General features: G+C 37.1%; 3 protein-coding genes across 3 annotated transcripts; 1 reads left to right on the top strand and 2 right to left on the bottom strand.

The window, feature by feature from the left end:
* Positions 1–977: 977 nt before the first annotated feature.
* Positions 978–12,275, bottom strand: LOC139934875 (bactericidal permeability-increasing protein-like). The gene is made up of 16 exons (XM_071929292.1): positions 11,991–12,275; positions 10,801–10,915; positions 9,798–9,932; positions 9,149–9,222; positions 8,937–9,033; positions 8,718–8,781; positions 8,304–8,367; positions 7,936–8,024; positions 7,380–7,562; positions 6,819–6,884; positions 5,916–6,083; positions 5,244–5,326; positions 5,002–5,044; positions 4,421–4,484; positions 3,169–3,245; positions 978–2,722 (listed from the first exon to the last, which is right to left on the bottom strand). Exons 1-16 carry the CDS (start codon positions 12,109–12,111, stop codon positions 2,675–2,677), a joined length of 1,491 nt encoding a protein of 496 aa, XP_071785393.1. The 5' UTR covers positions 12,112–12,275; the 3' UTR covers positions 978–2,674.
* Positions 12,276–14,027: 1,752 nt separating this feature from the next.
* LOC139934895 (gamma-aminobutyric acid receptor-associated protein-like 2) lies at positions 14,028–18,825 on the bottom strand. The gene is made up of 3 exons (XM_071929315.1): positions 18,544–18,825; positions 17,384–17,612; positions 14,028–16,219 (listed from the first exon to the last, which is right to left on the bottom strand). The coding sequence occupies exons 1-3, from the start codon at positions 18,575–18,577 to the stop codon at positions 16,126–16,128; spliced, it is 357 nt and encodes a 118-aa protein (XP_071785416.1). The 5' UTR covers positions 18,578–18,825; the 3' UTR covers positions 14,028–16,125.
* A 1,251-nt stretch (positions 18,826–20,076) lies between these two features.
* LOC139934881 (transmembrane protein 231-like) lies at positions 20,077–25,118 on the top strand. The gene is made up of 7 exons (XM_071929302.1): positions 20,077–20,222; positions 21,095–21,261; positions 22,367–22,495; positions 22,978–23,121; positions 23,581–23,662; positions 23,957–24,064; positions 24,947–25,118. The coding sequence occupies exons 1-7, from the start codon at positions 20,084–20,086 to the stop codon at positions 25,114–25,116; spliced, it is 939 nt and encodes a 312-aa protein (XP_071785403.1). The 5' UTR covers positions 20,077–20,083; the 3' UTR covers positions 25,117–25,118.
* Positions 25,119–26,992: the final 1,874 nt, after the last annotated feature.

The raw sequence follows: 26,992 nt of genomic DNA, 5'->3' as shown, positions 1-26,992 counted from the left end.
AATTCGAGAAATTGTTTATTGACTTATATACTTTTCGCTTCAACCCCTTTATGTATTCTTTACCGATTTTCTTGGTGGTTGACTATCTCATATATTTTTGTGTAGTAAATCGGATACTATTTTATTTCATAACGTATGAAAAAGTGGTGACAGGATACGGAAACTTTTCCAGTTTTTTCATATTTTATTGTCGAATATAAATAGGGATGTTTGTTAACACTGGGATTGCCATGCACAACTTGGGAGTGAGAGTATTACTGCTTGTCTTCGGGTGTTTTGATTTGCATGTGGCAAGCGGACCACTGTAAATGGCGGCAACTCGCTGGTACGGCCTTATTTTACTTTTTTTTTCAATCACAGTTCCCAATTGCCATGGTTGGCTTGTGCGTAAGGCGCTCGCTCCGACCAAGGTGACCCCGGTTCGATTCCCGGTCGGGGCCATATGTGAACTGAGTTGTGCGTGGTTTCTCTGCTGTGCCACGAGGGCCTTCCAGACCACCCGGTGCTCCTCCCTCGGGGAAAAATCAAACACTTTTGATCTCTGGCTGTTCTCCGTGGTCATAACGGGTTGATGTGGCTGGCGGCCAAAGGCGCCCTTCATGCGTGCTTCTCGAACACGTTGTAGCCGCGTCCTTTGCAATTCAGCTCTTAGCTGCGAGTAAGGATGATTAGCCCCCAAGTTATTATAATAACGAAATAACGAAATTACAAATTGTTCGTCACCAATAATTTACAATCCCCACTGACATGACCATCCATATTTAGCGGCTTAGCCCCATGAATCTCCATACGGTACTTTGGTGATCACGTGATATCCCCCCCCATCAAACTTCACCTGAATAGTTAGTAAGAAACCAACGTAGGCCTATCATCACAATTCTAATTTAAATATTAGGAATATACACTCGTGAACCAATTTCATGAAAACACGAAGACGGCCATTTTGTATTGGAATGATAAGAACTGTAGTCGTCAGATTTATTACACCATATCGAAGGAAATTTACAAGCTTTATTAGTTAATCACTATACAAATGTATGCTTTATCAAAACCTATTCCAATTATTTTACTAAATGTTCTGCAATTTCAGTATTTCACAATCTTGCCATATAAAAAGGTCGAAGGCCTAATCGACCGATACGTTACTACAAATTTGTCTAGTGACCTGGTAAAAATATTTTTTTTTACAGCGCATTTTAACTTAGCGATTTAATTTGCCTAATGATTAAAATGGAAATTGAATTATAATCTATTTTGATAAAAATCTAATCATTTTATAGCAATAATTTACTAGTGATGGTTTGAGACGTTTACACATAATAGGTCTATTGTTCACTTTACGAAAAGTCTCATGCAAATTGGTTTATACTGAAATGTGAAGTAATTTCCCAGCAATATAAATTATGCGCGCCGCCGCGACTTATGTTGCTTCGATCTACGATTAGCGATTAACGAAATTAGCGATAAGCAAAGGAGTAAACTTTTTAAGCAAGCAACAAAATACAATTTAAAGCTAAATTTACACATCATCACAAAAAACAATGGGAGTCGAGTATAAGTTTTGTTTTCGTCAAAAGACTTCAACTCCAAAATATTATCTGTGCGTGCAGTCCACTGGTCTCGGTAACAGACGATGACGTCACAATTTCACGGAAGAACACCAGCCGTTAGCACAATTCTGTGGATGTTATTTTGATTTTATTTAAAGATAATGGTAGATGAGCTGTGTGTTATTAACTAAAATAAAATAAAGTATTTTTTTTTACCCTGGCACGGTTGATCACTTTTGAAAACAATATGCTATGGTAATTAATTTACTTTTTTAATACGATGATATATTCATTTTAAAAACGTCACACGTAGTTCTATATCTATAAAAAATAATATGAGCAATAACTTTATGGAAAGATTGTTTATAGTTATTTATATATGACGGTTAAAGGCAAAGTAAACCTTTCTTTTTTGGATTATTTAAATCCTCTATGAGTGCGTTTTGACGACCCCAACCAAAAACTGTTTCTGACGTCACAACCAAAACGGTAACCGAGCTCACAACTCGGTTGTCGTGCAGTCTGAACAGCAGAACCAACGACCAACACCCTGGTTGGGGTCGCCAAAACGCACTCTATGTTTGCGGCAACACCATGAGTGTATACCGCAAACCAAATGGATATTGATACCTCACCATGCAATGCCTCAAATTTCATTGCAAAAAGGCGGTTGCGTTTCTAATATATAGCTGAAACTCCGGAGCGTGTATATCATGTCCAATCAGGAAGAATAACCCGTAATTGGAATACACAATCTGAGAAATGTGTTGACCGCAATGCTTCTCAGATTCAAGTTTTTTTTTTTATAAAAAGTTTTTGGATAATTTTCTTTTCCATAACCGTATCAGTTCTTCAAAGTGAAATGTTTCTCAAAATGCATTACACTATCAAAAGCTGATGTAGCCTGTACTCCATACCACGTAAGTTTTTATTGCCAATAATTTTCAGAGCGCTATAGGGATTATACAAGTTTCCTCACACAGCAAAACAAAATCTGAATAGACGAGCTTTTATTGTAACACCGATCATCTGGATAATATAGTCTAATTAACCACTTAGTTCACAGAAGGCCCCTTTTAATTCTCTCATCACACTTTTCCATCCATACATGACTAGGCAGCACCTTACTCAGATGGGATGTACAAAATGTCCGTGCCGAGTTTCACGAAGCCCTGCGAAATAAAAATGAAGCAAAAAAGCACAACATTCTTTATAAAGTTCATAACAAAGTTGTTTTAGTTTTTTATTTAAATTGAATGTATTGCCCATATACAAAGAAAAAGAACCACAAACAGTTTTTGTTCTTTTCATATTGTCATTTCAGTGTGGATTGGATGACGTTTCGTTTTCATGAGATTTTCATAAAATTGTGCATGAAACAGGCACAATTAATATTCTTTATAATTTTAGTCCGTTTTCCGCTCTGCCTCTAAAAAGAGTTATGATTAAATAGTTTGAAATGAGAGCCTACACACCAACGTGTACATTTAGGTCATTCCTTATCCTGTGATAATATCAAAATGTCATGCCCGATGAAAGATAAATAGCTAGCCTAACGAAACGAAACAATGACCACACCCGGAATGATACAACAATGCAAAGAATAGAATGTGTTTACCTGTCCCTGTTGGATGACAGGTTTCTGAAGTTTGACGTTGCCTGCGTTCGGCAGAGGCATGCCTTTCTTTCCTGCTTCTACAAAGACAAAACAAAATGCACAAACAAAAATCAACTGTCAAATAGAAGACGATCAGAGCATGGTCAAAACGTTGGGTCGTTAACCACCGGTTCTTTGATAACAGAACCAACATATTCAAGAATGGTGTTTCCGCAAACCTCTTGTTTAAAAAAAAAATTTAAAAAAATTCAGAACCACCCAAACTCATTTAAAGATTGTCATTACGTGTTACCGCAAATCATTCTATTAACCTCTTTTATTTATACTTCCATCATGCAAAGATTTACACCCTACGCATCAGATTAAAATAATTGATCGGTAATTTCAGGGCAGGTGACTTTCGGTACCTTTATTGAAGGGTCGGAAGTTATTTGTAAGACACAAACTATAGTGTCCACAGATTTACATCAAACACACATAGTTTGAAGATAATGGTGGTAGAAAGCTTCCGTGACATTGTTTTACTCATTTCTCAAAAACTACATTGCCTCAGCAAGTAATATTAAGGTAAGCTTTCTAATATCATTATCTTCAAACGGTGTAAATTTATTGTGAAGCTGTGGACATTGTGTTTTGTGTTACACAAAAAGTACCTCGACTCCAAATTGCTAAACTTCTTTAGTAACATTCCTCTCTGCTGTTTCACTTTTGTTGTATCAATGCTGCCAATAATTTTCAACATCAAAAAAACAACACAATTCATAGCAAATATAGTTGTTTGAAGCTTTGCATGGTGTGAAGAATAAGAAGTACTGAATAGTCAACTTGCGAATTCGAACAGTATACTCTTGAAGACGAGCAGAGTATACTGTTCGAAACGTCGAGACCACACTAGAGCCAACACTCGCTAAAAAGACATACTATACATGCATGGTTTTACCCGCAAGTTTACTTCAGGAGTACTCATGCGGTATCAAGTTTGACTGTGACAAGAACATTGTTTATTTTATAATAATTTGGGGGGGGGGCTAATTGTCCTTACTCGCAGCTACAGCTGACTTGCGAAGGACGCGGCTGCAACGTGTTCGAGAAGCTGGCATTCAAGGGCGCATTCAGCTGCCAGCCACATCAACCCATTATGACCACGGAGCACAGCCAAGATCTAAAGTGTTTGATTTTTTTCTCACGTTAAAAAAATCCATCACTTAAAGAAAATAAAATTTTACAGTAAAATGGAACTTGGTTTCTATACCATTAATCCAGGGAACAAGCATATTTTTGCAGGCAAACTCAATACCAATGGCCAGACCATCCGTCTGAAAAACAAAAATATAAATATTAATAACGAACCAGTCATTGAGTTGAGTTTAAAGACTCTTTACACCTTTGGTAATTGTCAAAGACCTGTCTTCTCACTTGGTGTATCTCAACATGCATAAAATAACAAACATGTGAAAATTTGAACTCATTGGTCGTTGAGAGATAAGAAGAAAAACACCCTTGTCACACGAAGTTGTGTGCTTTCAGATGCTTGATTTCGAGACTTCAAATTCTAATTCTGAGGTCTCGAAATCAAAATCAAATATTTTAGTGGAAAATTACTTCTTTCTGACAAACTATATGTTATTTCAAAGGGAGCTGTTTCTCACAATGTGTTATACTATCAACAGCTCTCCATTGATCGTTAACAAGATAAGTTTTTATGCTAACATTGATTACCAGTATAATATTATTACTGTAAGTTCATGAAACATGTGATCCTGTAATGTTGACAATAATGGTTCGCAGACTTTAATTATTCCAAAACTCATATTTTACTTGTATACAACTCACATCTATTTTTCCAATTGCTGATCGCTTCAATGTGACATCAGTCCTGCAACAAAACAAATAACTGGTAATTGTAAACTACCTTTGAAGTTTTATTATAAGATGAAAAAAGAAGAGATGTCAAATTTGCATCAGGGATAAAGAATATAATTTGATTGTACCCTTATACACCGATGTGCATAAGCATTGTACAGTCAATACTTGTTTAAAGATACTAGGCCTATTGACAAGAAATCATTACGTACTTAATCAGTTTTACTGTCCATGTCAACGAACTTCCACCAGCGGCGTTTTCAACACAGCCCAGAGAAGCAGATCCGTGCACGACCTGGAAGTTTAAATATTTAGGTAAATCGGAAATCAGAGACAAGTAAATTGGTATGCGACAAAATCCTTGGGATACCAAGGATGGATTTAACAAAGAGTTAAAACTAGTGTTAGCTTGATTTACGATGAGTTTACTTGTCCTAACTTTAGGACTAGCCTTCGAGTGCTTTCGTGCTCCACAATCCAGGCTTCTGATGGTATACCCAAGCCTACATCCTGCCTCATGGACTGTAAAGGGTAACCCTTTTTCAGCCCCAGGAGCGGGTGGGCAACGGCTCCTGGAAACAAAATAGTTGATTTGTGTATATTTATAGCCCACCCTTAAGTGGCCTTCAGGCACTGTGTGTCTGGCGACGTGCATTTAAAATAAGAGACATAGTCCTTCAAGTTAACAGAACTAACTGTGTAAAATCTACCCCTCAATCGTTTGTTCTCGAAATAAAAGAAAATAATCTCCTTTTTTTACATTTTTTTTACTTTAATAATTTGTTTAATGTTTAATTTGAATTACAGTGGAATGAGGCAAAACAATTAAAAGGATTGTGAACAACCGAAGTACTGTCTTAACGTAATTAGTTTATTAAACATACCACATCCAAGGACACCGCAAAAGTCAGCGATTTGTCCTTATTAATGACAAACACATCAATCTGTAAGTTGACAGAAGCGTTGACTTGAGGTTGGGTGAATCTGACCATGGGTGGCGCTAAAGCTTTGACATTGACTTGCATCGGCATGTTGGGAAACTTCTCATTCAGCTGCAAAAGACAACAGTTTTTTTTCCAATAAGATTGGAAGTTATTTATTTGTTCTGAGCAACTGTGGGCCCTAGTTTTATAAGAACCAGAACACTGTACTTAAACAACACATCATGCTGTAAGTCTATTGGTATTTTTAATTAAAGCAATTAAGACAGACAAATAACAAGTAACAATCAAGTCCTTGATTGTCTCCAATCTAATTTTCTCAGTACACTGTATACAGTGGCATACCATTATTTAATAGGAGACTTTGGGACGCTAGGTGGCAGCAGACTTACCAGGTAAATTTCCATTGTTTACGTAGTTCTAAGCGTGCGCACATGATTGAGAACAATGGATTTTACCTGGTAAGTCTGCTGCCACCAAGTGTCCCTAAAGTCTCCCATTGGATAAACGTGCAGTGACGTAAGCTTTCCATATCTGTGTTTTGGTTGGTCCAAGGTGATGTTGCAGCTGCACGTTCAGTCGTCATGCATGCCAAAGCAGCGTGGAACTGTTTTATTATGTATACAAGCATTAATGATTTGACTGCAAATCTTCACGTGAAACAAATGCGAGATCAAAATATAACTTTGGACGAATATTGACGTCGACTCAAGGCAGATCTCTGGCTTATATAAATTATTGTGTGGTAAGTAATCCAGGCTATAATGTGAATTTATTACAGGATGATTTTGTTACACTCTCCCACGATGTGATAAAGACAGTTTTTTTTTTTTATAACAAACTTACTTGTGGCAGGAGAACTTCCACGGCAAACGTATCCGTGTTGAGTTTGTACTTGAAATCTGGGGGTAGCTGTTATAAACAAAGGGAATGTTTTAGTTAACACTTTAAATTAATGACAACAACAACAACTTTTGGTTAGAAGCATCCATCCGTTTTTCGATAGTATAAAGTATTTTGAGAAGCATTTCACTTCGAAGTAATCTGGTTATATAGAAAGGTATCAGTTGTTCATTATGCCCTATACAATTTGAGTCTATGACGCTTCTCAGAATGTGACTGGAGATTATTCTTCCTGCATGAAAATAATTCGCTTTGGATTTTCGGCAATATCCCCCATAACGCGACCACCTTTTGAAGTTAAATTTGCACATGTTGGTTTTACTGTGTTACATCTACACTTTCATGTTTACATGATGAATAAAAAAATCTTATCTAAGCTAATCTAATTTATGATTAAACAATCGAACGGTTCCGAAGACCCAAGGTACACTTTGCTTTTAAGGAATACAAACTGCCAACCTGTAATCTTGAAAAACTACAAACTTGTTAATGCGGCACTCTTACCGTGTCCTGTGTGGCATTGTACGCCAGTACTCCTGCCTTATAATACACGTATCCCGCAGTTTCAAACATGTAGTCTGTTATCCAGAGAAACATGTGCCGTGATGCATCGGGATCTGACGGTATGACTGGTACGGTGAAAGGGGCCTCGGCGTGCGGACCAGTGCCAGCAGGAAACACCTCACCCTGTCGGTTACCAGTTCGCAAATCATTATTATTTTAGATTATTGATTTAGATTGTTAATATTAATGTCATTTCATTTTCATTTAATATTTTCTTGACCTGTTCCTGACTGTCTTTGACTTAAATAATTGTAATTATTAGTTAAACATTCTCATTGTTTCACCAATATGGAAATAATTGAATTGAATTCTGGGCAAAATGGGCGCCATTTTGAATAGCATTCTAACGCAGTTCGGATTTCTGTGTTACAGCCGTTGGCAACTTTTCAGATCAAGTATAAAGCGCTATAAAAAATAACTGATTTTTTTTTAAATTATATCAACTTATTATGATTTTCTTGAGAGAGAGTTAACAAAAATGGATTTTCCAAATTACCTTATGGGCGGTATCGATGTGACCGTTGAACGTAGGAGGCGCTACCAGAGAATAATTAATCCATGCGGTCTTGTCAAAATGTGCCTCAACTGTGAACAATAAATCAAAACAGTTTGAAGAAGTAAGTTTTGTTTCTGTCTTTTGGCAAAGTTTGTATTCGTCAAGAACACTTATGTGGGCTTATATTTGGTGATATAAATTTCGTACTTTAAAGGCAATTGTAATATGGGTTCTTCATAGGGTTCAAATGCAACTTGGAGTTTCCGGCCCAACAAAAGGTTCAAAATGTGACATACAAAATGTTGAATGAGGTGGAGTGGACGAAACTTTCATACGGCAAAGAATAATATTACTCGATTATAACTTACCTTTAATCTTAGCCAGTTGCATCTCAAGATCATCATTAACCTCCTTCATAACCAAAGAGCAAGTCTAAACAGTTAATAATATAAAACGATGTTAGTTTTAATCTTTTTTTTATGCTGAATGTGTTTGGATTCTGAGCATGCTCATAATTTCCCAAAACAACGAATTCAAGTCTGCTGCCACCTCGAGTTAAAAAAAAAGTCCCGTTATAAGAAGTTACTGATCAATATAGACCTTTAGCACCCTGCCTCCATCTTGGTCATCCTCGTATCGAACAATGAAAATGAATGCCAATAATTATTTTGCAAAAATAGAAACCAGGCTATTTTGTTCTTCCAGCCTCGGTTTTGTAAAATTGATATCAATGGGAAGAAATTCAAGATGGCTGCACCGTGATAAAGGTCTATAAGGCCTACCTGTTGGTTGATAGAGGATTTCAGAACTCCAGCAATATCTTTCGAAAACAGATTGTACAGCCAGCTGAATTTAAGAAGTAAACAGTAAAATATATCACAAAGGGGCAAGTGCGAGTTGTCAGTTAAAGATATCTTGATAGCTATGTACAAAATAAATCGCACTCTTCGTAAACTTTTTTAATATTGAGGTTTTAGAAAAAAAAATGAACAAACTGATACCTCGCGCCGCCGTGAAGTTTGATTCTAACATAACCCGCGTTAAATGAGCAGTCTTGGGTAGTCATGGAGATAGTAGGGCGCCCACTGTTGTCCACACCTGTAGATGAGAAAATGTGTATAAAGTTGATGTAAAGATTAGATAACTCAAGCAGGGAGGAAGGATATAGGAACGAAAGCGGATAAACATAGTAAAATAAATAAGGAAGACTCACCAATCCTCAAAGTGAGCATGAGTGATGTACTTGACACAGATGCATCAAATGAACCGCTATCACTGATGTGAATGCTGGTTGGAGTAATAAGACGCTCAATATTAACATTTTACAAAATTAGATACATAACTTAAAGTACAACAGGGCTTTGTGGTGTTTGTTTTGCCCATGGTCTCATTCGAATAATTGAAATCAATGAGAAAGTGTGGCTGAGCGGTTAGAGCACCGATTTCAAACACTGGTGTTTCTGATCAGCAGAGTGTGGGTTCGCATCCCCAGCCATGACCAAGTGTCCTTAAGCAAGACACTTAACCATTGCTTCGTCCTTCGGATGGGACGTAAAGCCGTTGGTCCCCCTGTGTTGTGTAACCCGTGTAAAAGAACTCAGTGCACTTATCGGAAAGAGAAGGGGTTCGCCACGGTGTTCCTGGCGGTGGTTGTATGCGCCATAGCCCCTTGTAACTTGTAAGGTGTTAAATAGTTGGGTCTCAGAATTCATTACTGCAATAACCTCTCTATTCTGTAAGTTTGTATAAACTCAACGCCTTGAGTACCTTGTTTGGCATAGACACGTGTGCCATATAAGAATGCGATATTATTATACTTTTGTTGTCTTATTCATTAAAAATGTCAATTAATTAAGTCTTACAATCCATGGTTACTGTAGTGCCAGTTTCCCCACGCAGACAAACTTATCCCAGTTGATGCCAGGGTCAGACCTACTCCAGTCTTTGTCGTCAGCGAGGTCGAGGTTGGGGGGATCGAGAAACTTGTGATGCGAATGCTTTACGAAAAGAAACGTCAATAATTATTATTAGTTCAGGAAACAATTCAAATATTTGAAAAGCGAAACTGGATTGTATGCAAATTAAATTGGAGATTATGTAAACAAGATATTGTATAAACCTGAGCCATGTCGGTTTCAATTTCATAAACTCATTTGCTGCTATGAGTATTATTGTGTTGAACGTCTTCGTTTGTAAGGCAAAGTAAACCTTTGGGTTTTTGGAACTGTTCGAGTTTGAGAGATATCGCCGAAAATAAGAATACTGGGGTAGATTTCACAAAGGTAGTCCTAACTTAGGACTAGTCCTAAGCAATGCTAAGAGATAGGACTGGTCCTAAGTTAGGACCAGTGACTCATCCTAACTTAGGACTGGTCCTATCTCTTAGCATTGCCTAGGACTAGTCCTAAGTTAGGACTACCTTTGTGAAATCCACCCCTGGTACACAATCTCAGAAGCGTTACCGCGGTGTAACGCTTCTCAGATTCAATTTGTTTTGGCATAAAAACTGATATCTTTTGACACAACCGCATTACTTCAGAATCAAGGTGAAAATGTTCTCAAAATGCGTTTCACTATCGAAAGCTGCTGTCACTGATGTAGGCTAACCAACAGTTGGTATTGCTATAAGATCAGAGTGATTACTAAATGTATCAATTCCCTCTTGTGGTATTTTCTTTAAAAATGATTTTGTCTTTTACTTGATTTGGTGTGTATACATTCCCTTAAGTTGAAGTAATAATATGCCATGTGTATAATAACATTCCATCGCCATTCCAACACACAAAACTTCCAACACACAAAACACATCTTGTGTGCTCATGTGAGCCTAGGCCTAGGCTATATAGACATAAAATGTTGAATTACTTTGACACTGTGTAGGTGATGTGACCGACCACAGGTACATGCGCATCGCCGGATATATCTGGGATTTTCAGTTTTTGCACTTCCTCTTTCAGAACCTGCAGTCCAACATCACGCACTAATAAAAAAAATACAAACCAACAAACAAAGACAATCAGCCACAATGTCCCCCATAAACGTTATTGTGTGTTTATATAGATCTTTCTTTTGCAACCGAGTTTTTGCCAACCGAGGATGTACAAACAACTCGGGAAAGCCATACATGCAAAAATACAGTTCGTAAATATTACACACATAATTATTTTAAAATGTTGTCGAAATAGTTGGAAACAAAGTAACCAATCATAGGAGGTATTTTATTTAATTGGACAGTTTGCAGAAAATGCTGAATTTGTCCACAACATTTGTTATAGCGCAACTGAATGTTTTGCCAACATTTGGCCGTCCATCAAACCAGCGCGGTTTGTTTAACAATTGAAAGAGGTTTCCCTTTGTATCAAAGGATATATCGTCTATTAAAGGAACACGTTGCCTTGGATCGGTCGAGTTGGTCTTTGAAAAGCGTTTGAAACCGTTTGTTACGAATTGCAAATGATTAGATAGATAATTTAAAAGTAGAATATAATAATCCACACAAGTATCACCCGAAATTGCACGGTTTTCCTTTTACGTCGCGAAAAAACACGTTCGGCCATTTATGGGAGTCAACATTTTGACTCTCATAAATGGCCGACCGTGTTAGTGCGCGACGTAAAAGGAAAACCGTGCAATTTCGAGTGATACATGTGTGGATTATTATATTCTACTTTTAAAATATCTTTCTAACCATATGTATTTCATAACAAACGGTTTCAACTGCTTTTAAAAGACCAACTCGTCCGATCCAAGGCAACGTGTTCCTTTAATTGCAATTTCGTATTCGTAGGCCTAATGATCGAAATAAATTGGAAGGGGATAAATCGAAATCAACAAATTAATATTTTAAACAGAAAATTAGTGTTCTGGTTGCCATACATGTACCTTAAACCATGTTCACTATACACTTCATTTTACTGGAGCTCCAAAATCTGCAAACCATAGCTACAAACTGCACTAACTACAGTTTATTGTCTTGAGCCGATTGAACCCCATAACGCCCAAGTTTGCCTTCAATTCCTAATTATTGTTTTTTTTTTAATAAAGACGATACTCACTATAGTCGAGTCCCGATTGGGTGATCCTGCCTTTAAATCCAGGATTCACTGACTCCACAGCTGGGCTGAAATAAACCGATAGAATCACAACAAATAACAGGTTGAGTTTGTTGAGCGCCATGATTTTTTGTAATTTATGACTGTATGTGACGTGACGGTCCCTGGTGGTGCTGAACTAACCAAAGGAATTTCGCAGCCTCCTTTAAAAACAACTCTCTGCGCACCGATTTATAGACCTGATGGAGCCAGTTTTTCTTTTGTGTTGTCCGGGACTTCTTGTTTGTAAAATGATTGCGAAATATGAAAGTGGAACAAGGAAGTACAGGTGTACATTCTGTACCCAAGCCTTTTCGAAATGGGGAATTCCCTTTTGCGTTTTTGGTACACAATCACCTTTTGTTCTCTCTATATAATTGTTTGCTCATGTTTGCGCTGGTGGGGCACCAGGGTGGTATCTCTGATCACTAGACTGTGTCAGTTTGGGTAAAAACCAAAATTAATAGACTGTGTCAGTTTACCTTGAAAGCGTTCTGAGCTTTTGTGAGAATCAGGGCCCAATTTTATAAAGCCTGTTAAGCACGAACAAATCCTGCTTAGCAGAAACAGGTTACCAACCAATTTCATGAAATTTATACTGTTGCCACCGGTACCCCACTAAAACTTGCTCGCTGCAAGAAAACTTGCTGATCGAACGGCATTTTCACTCTGCTAAACACCATGAAATTGCATCGTGAGAATCTCCTGGGCTTCCGTGCACCTCGAATAGCATCTATAGCGTAATTTATTATGGCATTTGTTTTTTCGAAAACAACAATATAATGTGGTGTTCTGATACATTTGGTTTGAATAACACAAAAAGGCTAAATTTAGAAATTACAAATTATTAACTTTTGTTTGCAATTTTTGGATATTGTAAAAAAGTTGCGAAATATAAAAGTGCAACAATTCTTCGTAGTATGGAGAATTCCCTGCTGTAACAATCATGTTTTGTCCTCCATTGTTTGCTACGCTCGCTGAGGCACTGCGTCACCGTCACGGGGCACACAAGGGGGTGTAAAAAGGGGGGCACCCCTGCCCAATTAAAGCTGTTGAATATAACATTTTACTCTCTGGAAAATCGTTTTTAAAATATCAAAATTTTAAATGGAGGGCACGAACATCACTGCCTCCCTATAGTTACGCCCACTAATTGGGAGGTAACTGAACTTGTGTGCGCAATGAGCAGCATACAAGATATTATGACATTTACCACGTAAAATGAAAATTTGTTTGGTAGATCTGCTTTTACAAACAATGAACGAAGAATTGCATTTTAAAAACATCATTATAGGCCTACGCAGAAATAATTTGTGAATTGTGCACTTATCGAAAAGAAAAGGGGTTCCCATCGAAAAGAGAAGAGGTTCTCCCCGCGGTGTTCCTTCTCTCTAAATGTATAAGAGTGAAAAACACCACTTTTTACATTTTGAGTTGTCCCTCATATTATGGCTCTTCAAAAAGAGTGGAGGTTATTTCAACCTTTCAGAGGGGTTTCACTCAAGGACAGAGTGAAAAATCACTCTAAAAGATGTACACTTTAATCTAAAAGAGTGGAAGACCACTCGAGAAAGAGTTGCCCCTCTTCAAATAGTGCTTTTAGAGAGTTTGCCTTGGAGTGGCAGCTGAATGCGCCACATCACCTTTAAGTTGTAAACCCTTATAAGGTGTGCAACATAATTGGGTTTCAGAATTCAGAGCTTCAATAACTTCTTTCTGTATCATGTAGGCCTACTAAGCACCTTGAGTATCTTGAAGGTAGACACGTTCGCTATATGATACTTTTTTATTTGTTGTAAATTATTATCAAAATGGTGCTATATGTTTATAATTGATCATTAATTGGCAATCATTTTATTTCAGTTTCATTTTGTATTCAGTATTAGGCACCATGACAGTCTGCAGTCACTTTGTATTTAACGTAAGAGGATTCTCAGGTCAGCCAAAATAGTCATGTCCTAATCGAAACTCAGTAACACAAACGAACAAGAAGACAAGATCTAACGATAAGCCGAGATTTATTTAATAGATTACCATTAGCATCACAAAATTGACTTTTATTTTAAATCTTACAAAACTGACTCTTCTTTAACGGTTGATTTCAAAAGAATATTGCATTATTATTCAGAAAGTTACTTTCATTAAAAAAAGAAAACCATATACAAGTTTGTGGGATTCTTTTAAGGGCAACATACTGCAAAATATACAATGGCAAAAAATTACTGAAGGTCTGTAATGGAATATAACTTTCTCTTATAAAGAAATTAAAACAATAAAAACAAAAAATTTAATTTTAATATAAACCAACAAATTCTCTAATAAATATGCATTTTAAGCAGCCTCTCTAAAAGTGTCAACAACAGAAACAACAAAACTTTTGTTGTAAAATTTTTCCTTTTTTTCGTTTGGCGAGTACTGACATATTTCAAGTATAAAAGTTCAAAAACAATGTTATCATCTTTGACTATTACTCAACTACTTAGTAGTGAAAATTTCAGACTTTGCATGTTTGAGATGATTGGGAAATCTTGAGTTGAAGAACACTATGTTCTTCAAGCAACTGGACACTATTGATAATTACTCAAAATAATTGTTAGCAAAAAAACTTACTTGTAAACGAGCAATGGAGAGCTGTCACACAAATATTAAAAGACTTCAAGCCTGATGCCTTTCTCAGGCATCTAAAACACACAAAGTTGTGCAAAAATGGTGTTTTTTTCCTTTCATTATTCTCTTGCAACTTCGATGACCATCTGAGTCCAAATTTTCACAGGTTTGTTATTTTATGCATATGTTGGGATACACCAAGTGAGAAAACGTGTCTTTGACAATTACCAAAGGTGTCAAATGCCTTTAATCACATTTTGTTCTCATTTTCCAAAGGGGCAAAACAATCTGACATCAGAGAAAGATTTCAAAAAATGTCATGCCAACTTGTACTCCGACCAACTTGTACTTGTTGAGGTTATTTGCCGCACAAGAACACACCATAACAACGCAATGTTTACCATTCGCTCGTCCCCATCGCCTTGCTTTAACCAAAGGCACTGGGATGGGCAAACGTACCATGCACTGTCATTGGTTGAATAATGCGCAGTCCCATCATGCATCACACTCACATTGCACCACATTTCTATGCACTGCATACATGACGTACTTCCTGAACAAGAATCTGTGCAAGCGATTAGCCCATCCCAGCGGTCCTGGATAGACTAGCCACTGGGGCCGAGCGAATGTTTACCATGGAAAACTTGTTTAACATTACATTTTAGGTCACCTAAAATGTATTGTTAAACAAGTTTCCCCTTCTTTCGCTTAGCCTTTGAGAAATCTCTGCTAGGGTAGTAAACATGATGTTGCTAATTGGTTGGAGTACAAGTTGGGTAGAGTATGAGTTGATCCAATACGTTAACATAGACAACCAGTATACCAGTGCAGGAACCGTTTAAAAGCTTTGATAGCTAGCTTTAAAGGAAAGGTATACATTTAGTAGTCGCTCTTTAAATTAATTGCTACAAAAACTTCCTTGGCTAGAAGTACAGCAGCTTTCAATAGAATAAAGGATTTTGAGAATATTTCAATTTGAAGTAAACATGGTTATGGAAAAATTAACATAATTATCAGTTTTTATCCTAACAAATTTAAATCTGAGAAATGTTATCGACAGTAAGGTCTCTCAGAGTGTGTATTCAAACACAGATTATTTTTCCAGCGTGGAAACAATTGCTCTGATTTTTGGGGTTGAACAAAGAATTGACTAGAGTGGGATTCGAACTAATGACCTCCGGACGAACATGCCGGCACTCTATACTGACTGATTACACACAATGAGGTAGGGGACTAATAATGTTTCTACATGATGTCTTGAAGGTATATCGTTTTCATCCTTATTCCTTAATTCTCAACTGCCAGTCAAGAGACATGGATATCATTTTCTCTGCATAACAAAATAAATAATTACATAATGAACATCAACCACACGTTATAATGTTTTGTTCAAAATAGTTTTTGGATGATTATACAAATCAAGCTTTTTTTTTTACTAAATCTTATTTACTTATTTACATTTCCAAGGAATGTTCGGCGGCTATGATGGACTTCATGATGAGCCGAATGTGTTCTCTCCGCTGTAAGAAACATACAGGAAACCGTCAACGTCTTTGTGTAACTCGTAGATTTGACTCATAGTTGCACTGTATTAATTGAAATGAGAAAAAAAAGAACAAAATTAGCAAACAAAATGACAACAAATCTTCTTTGTAGAGGCCTACCTTCTTACTGAATCCAGATTATATAGTCAGCAAAGCATTGGAAACATCACACTAACTTTTTGTAGAGAAGACAATGAAGAATGTTACACTTGTGGTAGGTTCCTTTTCCTATTATACGAGGGGTCGATTTCACAAAGAGATGGGACTAGTCCTAACTTAGGGCTAGTCCTAGGAGATAATAAAACCTTGAGGCTAGTTCTAAGATTACTCGTCCTAACTACTCATCCTAACTCGAGATAAGACTAGTCTTAACTCTTTGTGAAATCCACCCCTGCGGGTTCTTGGAAAGTTAAAGGGAAGTGGAGATAAAAAGTTTACATTTGTGGTAGGTTCCTTTTCCTCTGATACCAGGGCTCGATTTCGACTAGTCCTAAAATAGGACCAGTAACTCGTCCTAACTGGTGACTCGACCTAACTTGAGATATAAGACTAGTCTTAACTCTTTGTGAAATCCACCCCTGATGGTTCTTAAAAATTTAAAGGGAGGGGGAGACAGTGAGGATTATCATTTGCAAATTCCTCTTGGTTGAGCCCTAATCAACTAGGTACTAGGGGGACGTAGCTTTCTCTGTCGCAGCTCCCCAAGTGATGGAACTCACTTCCCCATACACATTCAGACTTCTTCATAATTTGAGACATTTAAACACAGGCTAAAAACACATCTCATGCAAAGCGCTTACGGCCAGAATCATTTGTATATGCTTTTCTGGGTTTTTTTCAATTGGTAAATCATCTGATGAGCACCATGATCGTTTTTTACGGATTGTGTGCATTATAAATGTTCTTGCTGGTCACTGCCTATGGCGCCCAGAGCTACCAGCCAATAAAGTCATCGTGTGGGAGCCCACCCACAGCAGGCACGGTTCCGGAAGACCCACCAAGACCATGCTGACCCTGATCGAGGATGCATGAGTAAACAACAAGGAGGAGCTTATCAGCTGTATGCAGGATAGAGTTGTGTGGCGTGTCAGACATCAAGCCTGACTCAAACATGCGGCAATGTGACAACTCGGGTCGACTCAGTGAGTGAGTGAGTTAGTGAGTGGGGGAGTGAGTTAGTGAGTGAGTGAGTGTATAATGACTCACCTTGTCTGTGGCAGAACTTTCCCAACGAAAAGAAACACAGCCTTCTCTGGTGGTAGTTGAATTCTTTTACGTATGATCCACATAAACTGAGCCACAGTTATATCCGCTGGCACAAGGAATTTTCTCTTGTCTATTTCCGGTATCTGTGACCTCGCAGCCTTCTGTACAATCACTGGAATCCGGTCTGAATACTTTGAACGAATCTTGGACGATTCTGCTAATCGTTGCTCTGTGTATTAAAAATGATGAAAAATACAAATTAAGAAGCTTTTGAAAAATATTTTGCAAAAAGAGACAACTTACAAATGGCCAAAACAAGTCGACAGTTGAACGGTCGACCTCTGTTACTGACATGTTTACACAAATTTCCTGTAAATCCTAGCCCTAACACCAACCCTAACCCTAAGCCTAACCCTAAAGGCCCGGTCACACAGGCCTTGATAACGAGACTAAAAGTGATAACATTAACAATGCAAACCCTCGATTGGTTGAATAAGTGTGGGCGTATTCTGCGTAGACTGTTGAGCAATTCAACCAATAGAACGCGTTCTCTTTGCATCGTTATCTTTATCTTTTACGTTATCGCTGCAGTGTGACTTGGCCTGAAACCTACCCTAACCCCCCCCCCCTCTTCCCAGCCCTGCGTGCGCTCCATGCTGAGGCCCCCGTCACGGCCGGCCATCCGTTGACTTGTCTTGGTCCAAAGTCCAGTTGTCTGCAGTTGAAGAAAAATGTTCGTCGAGTTGTCCAAACGGTTGAGCTGTCTCAACTGTTGAGTTGTCCGAATGGTTGAGTTGTCTGAAGGACAAGTTGTCTGAACACCATATATGATAACCTTGATAACGGCACCCTCTATTTTTTGTGGTACTATTGTAGTATTATTTTTTATTTATTAATTTTATTAATAAATATAATTTAAATAGATTAACTTTAATTTAAGCGTGATTTCAGTTTGTCTGTTTTTATTGTATTTCTTCCTCCATGTTCATAAAATCATACGAACCGCTGTGTTATAAAGCAATGCAAGTCAAGTTGTTTGATTCCAAGTGAATTATATTTGTTTTGAAATAAAAGTAATCACAACTCTAGTCTGTGAACACAGCAAATTACAATTGTAGTCGTATAATATACACGGTCTGTTCCCCGACTCGAATCCTCACCTTCCGGCGTTTCCTCCTTAAATTGCCACTTCATGGTTTCTTTCTGTTGTCAAATGTCAATTGTAAACGCAGTATTTCTGACTTTGAATGTTCTATAAAACCTCGTTTGCAATCCCTTCAATTGTCAGTCAAATTCGTTCACACTTATTTTACACAATTTTATGGTGTCACATGACAAACAATCCTACTTCCGCTGGCAGTCCATGGTCGTCTAGCTTTATACGTCTCTGGTTTTTTTTTAATGATGTTTTGTTGTTTTGATTTTGTGATATAAATAGCTACTGCGTAATGGCAAATGTTGTTCAGCTGTTGTTGACTGGTCCCAAATCTTTCTCTTATCTCTTATCGTGGTCTTTGACAGGGACCAGTGATTTGTGGATATTGTGTATGGAGCGCCACTTAAACTGTAAACATTCCACTGCACCACTCTATTGTTTATGATATTTTGTAAGGATGTTGGGAGGGGGGTCCTTGTTGTTCTATTATTATTATTATTATTATTATTATTATTATTATTATTATTATTATTATTATTATTATTATTATTATTATTATTACATTTTCAGAGGAAATTCTCTGTGGGTTTACCAAAACAAAGAAAACCTTATATGGTAGCATTGTTCCATTGTTAAATGTACCCCTCTGAAGAATTCCTGGGTGGACATGCTCGAAATGGTACCCTTCCATGAAATATGCTACTAACTACAATCATTGGTTGGCAAACGCCATAGAGTTGTGCACTAAGCAGACACGCAATCGCGTCTGCGTCACGCTGCCATTATTTCATATTTCATGGGAAAGGTCTGTTGTGGCGAATTGGTGCAACATTTGTGCATGCTCGTAATACTCATGTAATAGTTAGTGGCTGATTTTAGGTCAAATCTTGTGACTTCTTTGGTGGTGCCCGGCAGCCGAAAAATAAAACCAATGCTGGGCAATCTCAGGACATTCAAAAGCATTTCACAAACAATGTTTACCCATTTTGTCGTCAGTAATTTCATTAGTTGGAATAGTTGCAAACAGATTGTTCTGTGGCAAACATTTAATTGGCCCATCGCATTTTGCATCATCATAACGCATTATTTGTAACAAAAAGCGCTGGAGACAAAAAGCATATTGCGTACAATTTCGCTTGAAAGTCACACAATTGCCTCCAATCTAATTTACACCTCATTTTGTCCCAAAAATCTATCCGCCCAAAAAATTAAACAAAGTATTACACAAGCTGGCTTCTTTTCCCGTGACCCTCGACTAAGTTGAAGATGGTCATTGATCGTGGTATTTTATTAATGATCTCATTAAAGCTGCATGTGGCTTTCCGTACATTTCGTTTTTTTCACGATTTTTTTCGTTTTTCTGTAAAATAAAATCCATAATTTTGCATTGATATCTTCCTTTACTACATACATTTTCGTAAGTTTTCATAAAATCAGAGATTTATACAGATATTTCATACATTGTTTCTTTTTAATAATATCTAAAAACGTTTTACTTTGAATTGAACGAGCCTAAATAGTTTTTAGAGAGAAAAATCGAAAAAATGGCGGTCCTTGAAGTTTACGCTCATCCGATTTATCAGCGATATAAAGCCAGTTTATGGACGACCCCAACATTATTCGTCATTTTAATATTTGTCTTGACGTTTGTTGGGCCATTTCTGATAGTCTTCTGGAGTGAAGGTATTAAAATGCGTTTTAATTGAATACTTTTTTAAGTGAAGCACAGGTCCCGTTTGTAAATTTGTACATGTTTTGTGCTTAACCTGTTACGATATGGTATGTTGTATTGTTGATTGTCTGCTCTCACTGTCATGGAGATTCACTGTCATGTCTGTCCTCTGACTCTTGTCTGAGTGTTAATGATCTTCTCGTCAAAGAAACTCGGCAAACGGATGCAAACTCCCACTGCACAGAGGGAGGGATTATAAATGGCCAGTCTGTCTCATTCTCAATCTCATTCTCAATACAACAAACATTACATCATACATCCTATAGTCTATTGCTATTTTGTGATGATTATGATTTTATTGCACAAAACAAACAAATCAATAATAGAAATTGCATTCACTCAACTCAACAATCTCATCATCATCATCATGCATGGAGTCCATCCATGATGACTCCATGGAGGTAGAAATATATCATAGACATAGATGCACCTCGCTACCACTGCAGTCATTATTTTGATTGTTCTCTACCCCTACGCAATTTGTCATGTTCTTTTTTATTTTATGTTATACTTCTATATACATATTACATGTAGGTATAATTAAGGTAATTGTATATACTATTATATACATTCATCTCTCGATTAATTCATTGCTATAGTGTATTTATTTAATATATATACTTAATGTTTGGTGGTTTTTCTTTTTGTAAACTAGATTTGTTTTGCCGCAACTTTTTCATTTGATTACACCACCTAGTTATAATAGAATCGCTTACATTGCTTTCTTATCATTGCTGATAATATATTGAGTAGCAAACACGATTTTTAAGTAGTTAATGTAGTCCACAATGTATGATTATGAATGCATTTTTGACCACTGCAGGTTTGTGGTTGAATGATGCCTTTTTCCGAGAGCAGCCTACTGTCCGGTTTAAGCATGAGATGCTTCTTCTCATTGATACCCAAGATTCTGCCTCGTACTTAGCTTGGAGCACTTATCAGAACTTTAACCAACTCCAACAACAACACCTAAGAATTCCCCTAGTCAAGGTAACTGTCTAATTCATTATACATTCATCTTTATTCTTTACATTTTTTTATTCCCCTTTTTAAGTAATAACAATTTTTTGGGGGAAGGGGTATTCAAACACTTAGATCATTTGGTGAGGAACACAGAATTAGAATAAAACATTGTGAGAAAACAGCTCCCTCTGAAGTAGCATTGTTTTTTGAGAAACAAATTTTTGAATTTGATTTCGAGACCTCAGAATTAGGCCTGGGCGAATTATTTGAATATCCGGTTAATGGCGAATAGGTTTTCCTATCCGTAACCGCGAATGCCTTTTTTTTCTTAACCGGATATCCGCATAGGGCGCGAATAGCTATTTATAAACCGGATAGTTCTGTAATTATAACCGAGTAACCGGATATTCATTAATATCCGAATATCCCCGGACGTCGGGCGACAACTGATATGAATGATTTGTCTGAATCCTTATGAAACTTCTATTAAGACAGCATAAAACAGCATAAATTAAGTATTAAACTATGCTCACCTCCATGAAGAGTTAAAACAATGACATTTCTGACGTAATTTGTTCAAAGATTACAAAAGTTTTCCTTCACGTAGAGTCAATCACGATCAAAAAAAAAAAGCAAATCCCCATCTTTAAATTAGATCCGGTCATTTTTATGAATGAACCGAGTGACACTGTCTAAAACTAATATCAATCCGCCCATGAGATCTCATTCACAAACGAACAGCGCCCTCTAGCGAAAAAAAAAAAATCATTTTTTTTTTTTTTTTTAAAGCGCCCTCTAGCGGTGAAAAAACTATTCGAATATCCGGTTAATTTCGGATAGTTGGCCAGCGGTATCCGAATAACAAAATTTCACTATTCGCCCAGCACTACTCAGAATTAGATTTTGAGTTCTCAAAATCAAGCATCTAAAAGCACACAACTTGTGTGACAAGGGCATTTTTTCTTCCACTGTTTTCTCGCAACCTCGTCTACCAACTAAGCTCAAATTTTCACAGGTTTAATATTTTATGCATATGTTTAGATACACCAAGTGAGAATATTGGTCTTTGACAATATCCAAAAGTGTCCAGTGTCTTTAACCTTATTAACTCTTTTATTTTCAATCCACATAGACCAGAGAAGAAGATACTAATCGTGACGGTAAATCAGATATGCTTCACTTCTCCGTCTCGGTACCAGTCTTAGCAACAGAAGAAGTCTTAGGGATGAAACTCATCTTGATCTTTGACTACAGATTGTATGTGAGTAATCACTTTCTTTATAAAATATTTAAATATTTATTTCGACCAGTTACGAGTATGACCCTTCCATGGCAAAACAGACTACTGGCCAGCTTATAGTCGATCGCGAGATGGTTGTGCGATGGAAATCTTGATGAGTGATCTTAAAAAACAAAGTTTATAGTCATCGCTGAGGCATATACACTGTGCTTTTTATGATCGCCGCGTCAAGATTTCCATCGCGCGACCATCGTGCGACCGACTATAACCCGGCCTGAACTCATAAATGTTTGTTCCTTAAATGATATAATTTATGGGTAAATTGAGGCTGTTTTGTTTTTCCAATTGAGCTCAAATGTTCACATGCTTGTTATTTCATGCATATGTTGAGATACACCAAGTGAGAAGACTGGTCTTTGACAATTACCAAAGGTGTCCAGTAAGTGTCTTCAATGTCTGTGGAATATATTGTTATGTTTTTTGGGTGTTTTTTACGTTGACAGAGATTTTCCAAACTGCAAATGGAGACAATGGCTTACGTTGAGCATGCATCACCTTTTCATGGGTCAGAGGTCACAATGGATGGAGAGTTGAGGTTAAGACTGAAGATGCCTCTTTCCCACAGCGCAGTCGACACAAGATATAATGTATGTCTTATTTGTTTACATATATCGAAACTAAATATTTCCTAGAGTTATTGGCTTTATTTTTTCTGAAGCTTTTTTTAATTACAAACTTAGCAGTTTATGTTCTTTTTTACTGCTTAATTTTGAGTGTATCTTGGTACACGCTGGGACACGTGGAAGACCAGTGGTTACCTACTACTGAATTGAAATATATCTGAGAATATTATTATCAATAACAGGCCACATGAAGCATGACTGTGCACATTCAAAATGATTGCAAATTTGCAACACAACTTTACAACTTCTCCCTGCAGACACACAAACAAGAATATTGTTCAAAAGTAATACTAACATCCTGCAATTTCATCAATCTGTGAAAATGTTTAAAAACTCTTCCATGAGGTTGTAGTTGGTTTAATGATGTCAATTTCAAAATTTCAGCTTCGAAAAAATATGATAATTTTGTTTTTCTTTTCATAGACTCCAGTCATTGACGGTAATAGCATTTTTGCGTCTGATTACCAACTCTCCAAAATATTCAGCAACTACATTTCAAGAAATGGTGAGCACTGTTTTATTGATTTTACATAACCTGAAAATACAAAAACACTAAAAGTTCCATTTTTGGTAATTTTAATTTCTCTGTTTGGAATTCTCAATTCCTCATTAAAACGGAAATGCTTCATTTGATTTGAACAGATAAACAAAAAGTCACCATTAGTTTTCTTTTCTAGTTTTACAATTTCTTAAAATTTCTAGATAACATTCATGGACCCCCTCTTAAATATCTCCCCCCCCCCCGAGAACTTTCATATTTTCATATTTCATCGAGTTGGTTATTTTCCTTTTCCATCAGTGAGTACATATTTTGACTGTCAGTATCCTGTCTGGCAGAGGGGTCCAAGTTCATCTGAATCGTTCCTGATCAAAGGAACGGTGCGCTACCCTGAAGAGATCATTATATATCCTTTTTACTTGCATGGTTTTTCAAGTGTGTATTTTATGTCTTTTATAAAAAAATAGTTGATTTATATGTGTGCGTTTTTGCAGAATATCATCACGGGTGAAATCTGGACTTTTTATGGTTACAGGGGAAACTAAGAAATAGGTCTGAAACTGGGATCCCGATCTTAGGATGTATAATGCAATAATAGCATTTCCACCTTTTGGTAACCCCTAGAGTTATAGATTCATTCATTCATTTAAACTTATATTTATTTCCATACTTCATGAAAACAGAGTACAAACAATTTCTTTTAAAGGAATAACCATTAAACAAAGCTATTTAAATGAACCAGAGAAAATAAAGAGCTTTTGGAACCAGCATCCTCATTGTTAGAAAAGTAGATAAAAGAACTCATTTACTTTGGAGAAAAGCACAGTATTTTCTGATACCAGGCAGACGGGAAGGTACACGTTTGGTAATTACTGAAAACAGATATTAACTTAAAAACTCACTTGGTAACGAGCATTGGAGAGCTGTAGATAGTATAAAACATTGCGGGAAACGACTCCCTCTGAAGTAACGTAGTTTTTGAGAAAGAGGTAATTGCTCACTAAAATAATAGGAGACTTCTAGCTAGAAGTCTTTTATTCCTATCTGAAAGCAAACAAATTCGTCCAAAAAGGGTGGGTTTTTTTCCTCAGAATTTTGTCGCAACTTCGATGACCAATTGAGCCCAAATTTTCACAGGCTTGTTATGTTATGCTTATGATGGCATACACCAAGTGAAATTTCTCATCCCTGGTGTGGTATTTATTAAGTATCACTTGTTCTCCATCATTGACCATATCCTTGTGCATTCATAACAATTTGTAATTACATTTCCTTAACCGAAGCACACATTCATCCCAGGTTTCTTACAGGTACTCAAGTTTGCGTGGGTTCAGTATCTATCCGTCTTGCTCATCTTCTTCTATCTGGGCAGCAAAATTAAGACTTTCTTCTTTCAGAATCAGGTGATGAGAACTATTGTAGAGAGACCTTACATGGGAAATAAGAACCACCTGATGTGATCTTCAGAAAGAAGAGCGTCCTCCCTTATTTCTGGATGTGGATAATGTATTCGCAGCGCTGTAATTAGAGCCAAACGAGAAGAGAAGAAGATGATTTCAGTTTTTGATGTGGGAGGAAAACCCAGAGACTTATTTCAGGGAAACCCCACGCCGTGAAGTAGGGACTGAAAACCCAATCCACGTAGTGCCCCCGGTGGGATTCGAACCAGGGTCGAGGCAAGACACCACTACCCAACTTGACCACCTCTTAACAGTGGTCCGCTCTGGCCAATGCCGGTTAAAACACCTCAGGACCAGTCAGAATTCTCTCCAAAGTGGTCCGGCTGGCTCGTTCAGTGTTGAGAAGTGCATCCCTATTTCATTTGATTAATTGGCTAGCGGAAAAGCTGATGGAGTAGCAAACCCTGAAAACTATTGTGGCGAGATCGGTTATCCTTCTTCTGTCATCTAGGAATTATTTTTCAAATGCGTGTGATGGATGTACTTTCATGTACTTGAGAGATCTTCTTCAAAAAATGAGAACCTGGCCTTGAGATTTGTAACTTCATAGTGTGGTGTCCGTCAGTAGGTGGGTTGTACTGGAGTTGAGGCTGCAAACTTGGATTTTCAGAATTGAGAGGGCATTTTTTTGCAAAGGGCACTTCCATTGGCAAATCATAAAGTCTATTGAAACTTTTGAAGGGGCACTAAGACCAGTGGCAACAGAGGCAATTGCCTCCAAGTTATTCCAGATCTTAATAGAAACAACTTCCATCAAACCCCATTTTCTTCTCAAAGATCTGTTTTTCTACTTGAAGAACATTCTCTCAACGTATTTGAAAGTTTTCATAGATGTTAATTTTGCATCAGGCTTAAAGAAAATAATTTGTTTTTACCCTTACGCCGATGTGTACTCAGTACTTTCCCAATTTTTGTGGGGAAAAAAATAATTCAAACATTGTTTGTTTGGAAAGTTAGAGTGGATAGGGCCCTACCCAACCTAATCCCTATGGGGGTTAGACCAAGTGTGTGTGTGTGTGATATAAAAATAGAGACAGATCTAATATGTTACCGACATGGGGAAATTAGACAATGTCAAAGACATTTCATGATTTTTCTTTATTTCAAAATTCCTTACAGGATCAAGAAGTAATCTCAACGAAAAAACTAAAAACTGTAATTTTTGTTTGAAAACTTAATAACTGTTGCGGATCTCAATTTTATTAAATTTATAAAAGTACTTTTATAAACTTGATTTATGAAAAGGTTTTCAGACAACAAGTTTACAATAATTAATGTTTGAAGCTTTATAACGTGGTGTGGATAATAGAAGTAACTATAACCATCTTCCTTGCTCTATGCTAAAACTAGGAAGCTCGTGTGAATAAATCTCTCTAGAATTTTGGTAGGAGTGTTGGTTCGAAAAAGAGCCCTTGTGGCGTTTCGAAAAATATACTTTGCTATTTTTCAGGAGAATGCTGAGCTGCTTTTAATATGATGCAGAGGCTTTAGTTACGCCCAAAAATTAATGTGCATCCCTCCGGCCCTACTTGATCATCAGCAGTCCAGCGTTCTCCCTCAACATCAGCGGAGCATACTGTTTGAAATGTCAAGACCACAACGGCTCTTTTCAGAGCAATCATCCCTCCAAAAAAGGGTTTTACAATTTATACAGTACTCTTTAATGAACCAGTTCTCATTCACATCACATTTTGGTGGTGTGGGGGAATCAAAATGTAAATTACAAACTCACACTTAGATTTTAATTTGTACATAATGTGTATATTGTAAAAAAAGAGTTGTAAATGATAGTTTATTTTAGAATTGAAGATTTGTAATTTTACACTTGAAATCAGTCTTGAAGGTGCCCAAAGAAAGATTGTAAAGAAATAAAGAA

This window comes from Asterias amurensis, chromosome 3 (assembly GCF_032118995.1).
Source record: "Asterias amurensis chromosome 3, ASM3211899v1".
Classification (NCBI taxonomy): Eukaryota; Metazoa; Echinodermata; class Asteroidea; order Forcipulatida; family Asteriidae; genus Asterias; species Asterias amurensis.
Note: the sequence above shows the minus strand (reverse complement) of the source record. Positions and strands in the feature narration are given on the sequence as shown.

Excerpts from the sequence above, each read along its gene's own strand:
- LOC139934875 (XM_071929292.1), bottom strand. The coding sequence starts at position 12,111 with ATGGCGCTCAACAAACTCAACCTGTTATTTGTTGTGATTCTATCGGTT. Across the intron at positions 10,916-11,990 it reads CCAATCGGGACTCGACTATA|TGCGTGATGTTGGACTGCAG; the intron begins GTGAGTATCGTC and ends TTTTTTTATTAG. Across the intron at positions 9,933-10,800 it reads ATCACCTACACAGTGTCAAA|CATTCGCATCACAAGTTTCT; the intron begins GTAATTCAACAT and ends CTTTTCGTAAAG.
- LOC139934895 (XM_071929315.1), bottom strand. The coding sequence starts at position 18,577 with ATGAAGTGGCAATTTAAGGAGGAAACGCCGGAAG. Across the intron at positions 17,613-18,543 it reads TAAGGAGGAAACGCCGGAAG|AGCAACGATTAGCAGAATCG; the intron begins GTGAGGATTCGA and ends TTTAATACACAG. Across the intron at positions 16,220-17,383 it reads AAAGTTCTGCCACAGACAAG|TGCAACTATGAGTCAAATCT; the intron begins GTGAGTCATTAT and ends CAATTAATACAG.
- LOC139934881 (XM_071929302.1), top strand. The coding sequence starts at position 20,084 with ATGGCGGTCCTTGAAGTTTACGCTCATCCGATTTATCAGCGATATAAA. Across the intron at positions 23,122-23,580 it reads CAGTCGACACAAGATATAAT|ACTCCAGTCATTGACGGTAA; the intron begins GTATGTCTTATT and ends TTCTTTTCATAG. Across the intron at positions 24,065-24,946 it reads CCCTGAAGAGATCATTATAT|TCATCCCAGGTTTCTTACAG; the intron begins ATCCTTTTTACT and ends CGAAGCACACAT.